Here is a 9,338-nt window from a genome sequence, read left to right as displayed (position 1 = left end):
GGGGCTTAATCAGTGTGTTCATTCATCCCTACACTTAAGACTGGGCTTACAATTTTGGAATCGTATTGCTACATTATCTGAGAGAAGGGGACTGGACAAGAAGTTTTCTGAGCTTCTTTCTTGTCCCTTTGTTGTTCCCCAGAGGTAAGTCGTTCACCTTTTGCACTCAAGTTTCATCCTTTCACTCAACAGTCACCTCCTGGGGCATTGCTGGAGGGCACAGCACAGTCCTGCTGTGCCCTCCAGCAATGCCCCAGGAGGAGACTGTTGAGTGAAAGGTGTATAAATGTCGAATACTGTTGAGTGAAAGGTGTATAAATGTCGACATTTATACACAGCTTGGCTGCCCAGGGCGAGACACACCACACCCATCCCTGACAGTGTCGACCCAAAGTGGGCAGGGATAGGACGGGGGCGGGAGTCCAAGGAGGCTTTCCTGGGGGAGGTGATAACGCTGAGTTGAGACCTAAAGGAAAGTGGAGGATGTAGATAGTAAAATGACAAATAATTACAATATCCCAATGCAAAGCCTGTTCTCCCTTCCAGTTAATGTATAAAGTAATAACAACGCAAGACGTTGATCGCTTACTAAGTGTGAGGCAGGGGCCAGGTGCTTTACATTGGTGATTTCACTGAGTCTTCCCCCAAATCCGGCGGGACCAACGGGGACGAGGAATAGAGGGTACTATTATAATGCCTAGTTCATGAAAGAGGAAGAAACTGAGGCTTAAAGAGATATGTCACTTGGCCAGGATCATTTAGCGGCTGAGAATCTTCTGTCCTCTCTGGGACCCCTAACGCCCTCCCCAAGCCGGGATCTCTCAACACGTGTCCAGGCCTGGAGCTGAGAAAGCTACATAGCTTAGAAAAAGCATGGACTTCTTAGAACCCTTGAAGCCGAGTCGAGAGATGCTGAAGAACGCGCATGCGCGCCACAGTAGGGGTCCGAGGGCTTGACAGAATCTAGTTCGGAGGTGTGGTGACTGTGAGGACCCCTAAATAGTACCCTGGACAAGCTAAGGGAACTTGTCGGGGAAAAGGGTTGCGTTAGGAACGCGTCAGAGGGCGACCGCACCGGCCGGAAGCCGTGCTCGCCGAAGCGGGGTACGGTGGCCGGGAGGGTTCCGTCGCGACACGAGAGGGGCGTGGCCCAGGCGGGATGTTTTGGAGCGTTACGGTGGCCAGGAAAGCTCAAGAATCATGGAACAGGAAGGACTCGAGGAACCGGCGGGGCGAAGCGGGCAGGACGGCCTAGAAGGTTCATACAACTAGAAGAGGAGGATCTATTAGAGGGGGCAGGAGGAAGCGAGCCCGTGGGAAGCGCACGTGTTGGCCCGGAAATTCCTGTGTCCACTAGGTGACAACGAACGGACTACTAGCAGGGGGCAGTATGGTGGCCGGGCTGGTAGGAAGCCGGAAGCGGCTCTCCCGTGAGGCGTGGCTGAGGCGCTCTTGCCCGGTACGGTGGCCGGTGTGTAGGGCAGAGGGCAAAATCTCGCGCGATCGTGCTAGCGCCGGCGGGGACGGGGCGGTGCTGGCGGCGGGGGCGGGGACCCGGAGCGGGAAGATGGCGGCGGCGCAGGAGGCGGACGGGGCCGGCAGCGCCGTGGTGGCGGCCGGGGGAGGCAGCTCCGGTCAGGTACGGAGGCCGAGAGGGGCCCGAGGGGTTCTTCCCCACCCGGCGGCCTCCCACGGGGCGTGTCCTGCCCCTTCGCGCGGAATGCCGTGCATTGGGGGCTCCTTGCCCAAAGGGACCTTGAATACCGGGCCCAGGCGGGGCCGGGCGGCCCAGGAGGCCGGACAGTGCGGGGAGCGGGACCCCGTTGCGCGTCGGGTTCCCTGCACGCTCGCGCCGGGCGGGCACCAGGCTCACTGCTCGAGCCAGAGGCTCTGGCGCGGAGGGGACGCAGACTAGTACCCAGGCGCCCTGGGTTCTCGACTCGGCGATTCCAGGCTCCGAGACCGTTCCTAGAGTGGTCTGTCGTTCAGGTCTCTCTCGCAGTGCCTGACGTTTGGGCAGTGATTGGTTAATTGGGAGTTTTGTAGCTCTGGGGAAGTCAGGTAATCGTCGTGGGGAGGGGCACAGGCTGACAGACCCATTTTATAGATGGGAATCCAAGGAACAGAGAGACTAAGGCGCTTACAGAAGAGCCCCCAGTTCGGGTTTGGGGTCTGTTCCGTGTAGCAGTTACCAGACATTGCTGACCCAGGGTGATTAGGACTGGGATGGGTGTGCTTTTATCGTAAACTAATCCTGTGGCGGAAGCAGTCCAGGTGCTGCTGCCTTCTGACCCATTGCCACCTCAGTTAAACTGAGGGTGCAGTACATACTAGCTAGTTCAGGCAGCCACCTTTCAGGCATTTAGGGAATTGGATGGAGTGACAGTGAGGTGCTGTCGACCCACCCACTGAGATGTCACTGACATGTGGGAGGCAGTACAGGGGAGAGCAGCACAAGCTGGGAGGGGAGAGCGAAGCTGATTTTCTCTGTGACCTTGTGCTAGTTCCTTTCTCTCTTTGGACCCTTTTTCCCCCGTGGTAAAAGGAGGGGTTGGACAGGAGGGCCAGGCATGTGATGGGCCACAAAGTTGGCTATGGCCGTGTCCCTGGCTTCAGTGGAGTGGGAGAGAAGACTGACACGTGAAGAATTATAATCCTAGATGACTAGGGTGGTGACGAAAGTCTATGCCAGGGACTGAGGCTGCCAAGAGGAGGGGCAAATAATATCACCTGGGAGGACACCAGGATAAGATTCGTGTGATAGAGCCCAGCACACCTGGTTCGGCGTCTTTAACCGGGGCCTGGCCTGGGGGTGGCCTCAGGAAATGTTTTGCTGAGTTAGCAGTGGTCCCTGTCTTCAGGGGTTTCCCAGGCTTGCAGAAAGAGAGTCTTTCCCCCTCTGAGTTTCTGTGGTGGGGGTGATCAGCGAGACTAGGACTCAGGTCACCCCGACTGCCCCGAGCTCACAGATACCCCCTCCCCCATTTTCTCTTGTGCCACCTCTGCTTAAAACCTTTCAAGACTTATTTCTTTGCCCTCAGGATAAAGTACAAATTCTTTAGCAGATCAAGGGCTTACATGGTCTGATTTTTCTTCAGACTACACTAGGATTTTTCCACTTCAGCACCGTTGACATTTGGCTTGGATAATTCTTCAGTGTGAGGGGCTGTCCTGTGCATTTGGGGATGTTTAGCAGCATCCTTGGCCTCTACACACTAGATGTCGATAGAACACACCCCTCCCCAGTTGCGATAACCAAAAACGTCTTCAAATGTTGCCACATGTCCCCTGCGTGTGCAAAATTGCAACTGGACGGAAAGAGCATCGGCCACTCTGAAGCTCTTTGATTTCCAGGAGTGTGCCTTGCCGACTCTTCCTCGTAGCTTTTGCACATGGTTCTCCCTTCTTTACCTGGTCGAGCCTCACTAATTCTGCACATCTCAGATGTTTCCTTGCTGAGGAAGCCCCCTCTGACCTTCTCAGACTGGCTTCCCACAGCCCTCTGGGTTCCCCGTCCCAAGCCCCGCCCACTCCTGGTCGTCACTGTCTTTCTGTCTCCTCCACTGGACTGGGAGCCCCTGGAGGGCAGAACTGGGACTGTCTTGGTCATCACTGTGTTTCCAGCACTGCCCAGCTGAGGACGGGCACAGAGCAGATGCTCAGTGTTTGTGGAACGAATAGGACTTGAGGCGGAGGCTGGGCCTAGGTGGAATTCCCATGGCGGATCCAAGCGCTCGCTGAGGACGTGCTGGAAAGCCTGTCTTTACACTCCCAGTCCCGGCCCAGGCTCATGGTCTCAGCCACTTCCTGGGCCCCTTAGTGGGTTTTCCTGGGGATTGAGTATGAGGTTGGACATGCAGGTGCAAGGGCAGGAACTATGTCTCAGTCACTGCTGTGTCCACCACCCTGCCGCGGCCTGTGGGGTCCAGACAGGCCTCTGCAGTCTCCTGCTCCAGCCAGCCTGCTCTTCTCGCCATCGGCTCAGATACGTGCCCCACAGCTCCGCCATTCAGCTAATGCGTACTGAGTCCCCACTATCGGCTAGGCCCCATGCTAATGCTGGGGATCCAGAGCCCTGCCCTCTTGGAGCTCACATTCTGTTTGAGGGCTTCAGGATACAAGAATGGACAGGGGCTAACAGTGAAGGAGATAAATAAGAAAATACAATAGTGAGTCAGATGGCAGTAAGTGCCATGAACAGAGATAAAGCTAGGAGGGGCATTGGAAGTGAGGAGTGGATAGGGGGGTTGCAGTTTAAACAGGGTAGTCTGGGAAGGCCTTTCTGAGGAGGTGACATTTGAACAGAGACTTGAAGGAGACGAGGGAGGGCAGCACGCAGATACATGGCGGAAAAGCCTTTCAAGTAAAGGGACCAGCCAGTGCAAAGGCCCTGAGGTGGGAGGTGCCTAGTGCGAGGGAGGAACGGCCAGGAGGCTGGTGTGGCTGCAGCTGCCGAGTGAGGGGTGAGGGGGGAGAGGTGGCAGGGGGCAGATCAGGTGAGGCCTTGGGGCCACGGGGAGGACTTTGCCTTCGCTCCGGGGGAAATGGGAGCCGCAGGAGAGTCCCCTTGTTTTATTTTATTATTTTTTTTAGTCCCCGAGGTATGATTTAAATACCGTAATGGTCGCCTATTGTCAGTAGAGAGTTGAATGGCTTTCGTACATCTGTGCAGTGGTACAGTACAGGTGCACTACAGTGCAGTACACTTCCCCTCCCTCAGAACATTCCCTGTCCCTTTGGTAGCCACTCTCTGTCTCCGGCGGTGTTCTTTTTATTGCTCAGTAGTATTCTATCGTGTACGTACATCACAGTCCGTCCATTCCCTTTTCAAAAGGCAGTTGGGTTGTCTCTGGCTATTGTAAACAGTGCTGCTGTGGACGTTTGCGTGTGATCTTTCGTGTGGTCGTGTGTCCCCGTCTCCCTTGGGTGGAGACCCAGGATGGGACTGCTGCTTTGTATGGCCGGCGCACGTTTAACTTTTTAAGCATCGACCATGTTGTCAAAGTGGCATCTCCATTTTTCCCAGCCGCGGTGTGCAGTCGTTTCAGCTGCTCTGTACCCTCACCAACACTTGTGACTGTCCGTCGTTTTCATGATGGTCATCCTAGTGAAGTGACATCTCGTGGTGGTTTTCATTTGCGTTTCTCTGGGAGGGTTTCCAGCCAATTCGTCCACTATTTGGGATAAGAGAACAGACCTAGGAGCCGGCCAGATGTGTTTACAAATCCTGGCCTGGCCTCAAGCTTCCATTTCTTGATCCAGAATCAGCTCAGACTTGCTAGAAACCCTTGCTTGGCCCTCCAGTGCTCCCTGGAGCCAGGCCAACTGTGAATGAGGGGTCCCTGTGTCCGTCTGATCTCGCCTGACCCTCGGCCAACTTCTGCCCTGAACCTTTCCCTCTCCCCAGCACACCCCAGCGCCTCGTGGAGGCCTCCCTGACCCCCCAATTCAAAGTAGGGCCCTGTCCCCCACCTCCGTTGCTGTCGTCTCCCCCTGCTTGCTTTCTCCAGAGCACTTTTCCTGTTTACCATTTTTAATTCTCCTGCTTTTTCTGCAGGTGTGTTTCGCTCTATACCCTGAGCTCTGGGAAGGCGGGGCCCAGAGCTGTATGGCCACCACCGGCCCCACTACCTAGCACAGGGCCTGGCACACAGTAGGTGCTTAGGAAATATTTTTTTCAACACACAAAGGAAATCTTTTCTGAACAGAACTTACCAGTATTTTCATAGCCTGGCCCTTGGGTCATAGAGGGGAAGTGACATGCCCAGGGTCTCATCATCGGGGACTGTGGGACCAGGCCCACGGCCTCGGTCTGTCAGACCCAGGGTCTCCGCCCTTACCACAGTGCTGTCCTGTACTTTAGGAGATGATAGGGAAGAGCTCTTGCTGGTGAAGGGGACAGTAGGTGACAAATGACACATCTAACAGACGCTGACCTCAGCTCTCTGGCAGCCCCGTCTGGCCGGGGGTGGGGTCTCTGTCCCTGCTCCCCAGAGCTTTGGGAGCCAGCAGCAGAAGATATTGCAGAGGACCGGACGGCGGAGACCCCAGAGGGGGTGGATTTGGGTGGCTGGGGTGTGCGTGGCCAGCCCTTCAGGGAGCACTTGTTGATTCCACAGGTGTTCCCGAGTCCCTGCTCCGTGCCAGCCCTGGACTGGGTGATGCTCCCACATGACTGACCACGACAGTCCTGGTCCTGCCTCTTAAAGGCTGAGGGTGAGGGGACAGAGCTGTGGGAAGGAAGAGGGCAGGACCGGAGGGTTAGCAGGTGCAACGAGAGGAAGAATTTCCCCATCTTGGGCTCTTCAAATTTGATATCATGAAATTCTCTGCTTCCGAGCTTCTGTTTCTGAGTGAAGAGTCTTCCTCCGGAAAGCCCCAGCCTGCCTGTCCCCTTGTCATCCTGCTGCTGTTGTCCTTCCTGAGTGAGGCAGACGAGCGGCTTCGCCTCCCCGAGCCTCCGTGTGCCCGGCTGCCGCATGGGAACGTTCACAGGTTCTGGCCACCAGGGCAGTGTGCGCTGTGTTTGCTGCACGCACCTCTGTGCACACACAGCAGTGTGGCGCATGCTCTGTCTCACCTGCTGGTTCAGGAGCTCCAGGAGAGATGGGTGCTGCACAGGGTCGGCCACAGATAAACCTTTACCTTTCAGATAAACCCAAGCCTTGCAGAATCTGCCACCTGCCACGTTCCCCAGCGTCACCTCTTTGCATCCTTACATCCTGGGCTCTGGCCCCAGGGAGCAGTGGACAATCCTCAGCGTCAGACTGTGTCTCTCACCTTTGTTTCTGCACCTGCTGCTTCCCTCAGTGCCTCCTCTGCACTGGCCACTTGCTATATATTAGGTTGCAGCTCTGATGTCCTATTTCTGACCCCCCAGGCTGGACCAGGTCTGCTCTGTGCTCACCCTGTGCCAAGGTGGTACCTAAAACACAACTATGCCTCAGGTTGCATCCTCTCTCCTCACCCTGGCCTCTGTCCTCTGCAGGTGACCAGCAATGGCAGCATCGGGAGGGACCTGCCATCGGAGACCCAGCCCCAGAACCCACCACCCCAGCCAGCACCCAACGCCTGGCAGGTCATCAAAGGCGTGCTGTTCAGGTGAGCCAACGTGGTTTTGGTTTTGTTCATGTTCATTGAAAAAAGTTAAAATGAGAAAAGCATATCATTTCTCGGCCTTTTGGCTAAGATAAGTGCAAATAAGAAAAGCATAAAGAAGTAAGGAAAAAAATCATCGAGGATGATCATAGTTACCATATTGATGGAGTGGCAGAGAGCCTTTTGTTTTTTCTGTATGATAGAGTTTTTTTTTTCATGTGGTAAAATATACCACATTATTAATATTCTAGGGCTGCTGTAACAAATAACCCAGACGGGGTGGCTTAAACGACAGAAATTCATTTTCTCACAATTCTGAAGGCTAGAATTCCAAGGTCAAGGTGTCAGCTCGTCTGGTTTCTTCCGAGGCCTGTCGCCTTGGCTTGTAGACAGCAGTCTTCCTGTGTCTTCACATGGTCTTTCCCCTGCGTGTGTCTGTGTCCCGACCTCCTCCACCAGTCCTATTGCATTGGAGTCCACCCTAGGGAGCTCCCCTAGCCTTAATCACCTCTTTACAGTCCCTCGCTCCAAATATAGTCACTGAGGTATGAAGACGAAGACATCACCATGAGTTTTGGGGGGACACAGTTCAGTCACAACATGTATGTTACATAAAATTGACCATTTTAGCTGTTTTTAAGTGTAGTGTCGAGTGGCATAAAGTACATTTCACATTTTGTACAAGCAGCGCCACCATCCAACGCCACAGCTTTTTTCTCTTCCCAAACTATAACTCTGTCCCCATTAAACACTAACTCCTCATTTCTCCCTCCCCCCAGCCCCTGGCACCCACATTTCTACTTTCCGTCTCTGAATTTGACTGCTCCGGGTCCCTCATTTAAGTGGAGTCGTGCAGTCTGTCCCTTCGTGACTGGCTGGTGGGGACCCTCTTATGCGTGGATTCATGTAGCTATTCCTGGGCAGTGGGAGCCCAGGGCCTGCCTTCTCTCAGCCCAGCCTCTGACTGGGCCCCGGAGAGAAACTGGGGTGGGGGTAGGGGTTGGGGTGGGTCTACCGTGGGTTCTGTCTCTGCCCGCCTAGACCTGGTGACAGTCCATTTGCTTTTCTTGCTGGAGAGGTGTTTTTGCAAAATGGTCAAGAGACCAGGCCATGCAGTTATTATCAGCTACAAGGAACTGTAGGACACAGTTGTTTAACACAGCCATGCCCTTGGCTGGAACGTTCCTACGTGGCCATGGCCAGATGCAAGGGGGCCTGGGAAGTGTGGTCTTTATTTTGGGAAACCGAGCACCCTGCCGAAAAGCAGGAGTTCTATTACTGAGGAAGAACGGGACAGTGGTTTTGCGGGGCAGCAACGACTCATCTCTTCCTTGTTATCTTTTTAGTTGTGTCCCCCTAAACTTATAAATAATTCATGCTTATTGTACAAAATAAAACAATTCAAACAGTACGGAAGAGTATAAAGAAAGTAACAAAAAAGTACAACGTATTGGTGGTCATCCCATAAACATGCTCGTAACCGGCCGTAAGTGCGATATGTAAGGATGCTCACAGTTGTTCAAAATAGAAAAAAAATGAGTAGCCCGCTTGCCCAATATAGGGGATCAGCTACTGAAATTTGGGAGGCAGATATAACATCAGACTTTGAGAGCACAGGCCTGCTCTGTCATCTCAGCTCCCCGCCTCTGAGCTGTGTGACCTGGTGCCTGAGTTTCCACCTCAGAGAGGAATCCCGACCGTTAGCTCACAGATCATCAAAAGGATTCCATGAGAATGCATGTCAGCTGGGGCACAGGAGCTGGCACACGCTCAGAGCTGGCCACGATTGCTTTTCAGATTGCTTTTGTTCACTGTTAAAAAAAAAAAAAAAAAAAAAGCAAAAAACCTTAGAGCATATATTATAAAGAGGAACAGCCAAGAAATAGCCCATAATTCTCAGCGCAGTCACCGATCACTTTCTAGTTCGGTACAGACCTGTCTGCCTACTGTCCTCTGAGAGCGTCACACGGGACCCCGAGAAGCTGCGCTCTTTGGCCAGGACATGCATACGTCATTCCTGACATGTACCCCAAGCTTCTTCAGCTGTGGAGCTTCTGTCCCTTCTGTCCGTTCTCCTCCCCATCGACTCCGTGTCCAGTAGGACTTAGAATTTTCTTATATACCAGTTTCTCTTTTTCGTGCTTCAAGCAGCTACGAATAAAGATTATTTTTATCTTTCCTTTTGTTTTTACATGAGCGGTAGCTTATGTTACACAGTTCTGCACCTTGATTTTTTTTTT

The 9,338-nt window shown here is 53.6% G+C and overlaps 1 protein-coding gene across 1 annotated transcript in view; it reads left to right on the top strand.

Annotated features, from left to right (window-relative positions):
* The first annotated feature begins 1,533 nt into the window (after positions 1-1,533).
* CLPTM1 (CLPTM1, transmembrane protein) overlaps positions 1,534-9,338 on the top strand; it is a 27,561-nt gene continuing 19,756 nt past the window's right edge. The window contains exons 1-2 of the mRNA XM_023535248.1: positions 1,534-1,639; positions 6,989-7,101. Of these exons, the coding sequence (XP_023391016.1) occupies positions 1,568-1,639; positions 6,989-7,101 (185 nt within the window). The 5' untranslated portion in view covers positions 1,534-1,567. The remainder of the gene's footprint in view (positions 1,640-6,988; positions 7,102-9,338) is intronic.

Source organism: Pteropus vampyrus, unplaced genomic scaffold (genome assembly GCF_000151845.1).
Source record: "Pteropus vampyrus isolate Shadow unplaced genomic scaffold, Pvam_2.0 Scaffold138, whole genome shotgun sequence".
In the NCBI taxonomy this organism is placed as follows: domain Eukaryota; kingdom Metazoa; phylum Chordata; class Mammalia; order Chiroptera; family Pteropodidae; genus Pteropus; species Pteropus vampyrus.
This window is presented reverse-complemented; position numbering and strand designations above follow the sequence as displayed.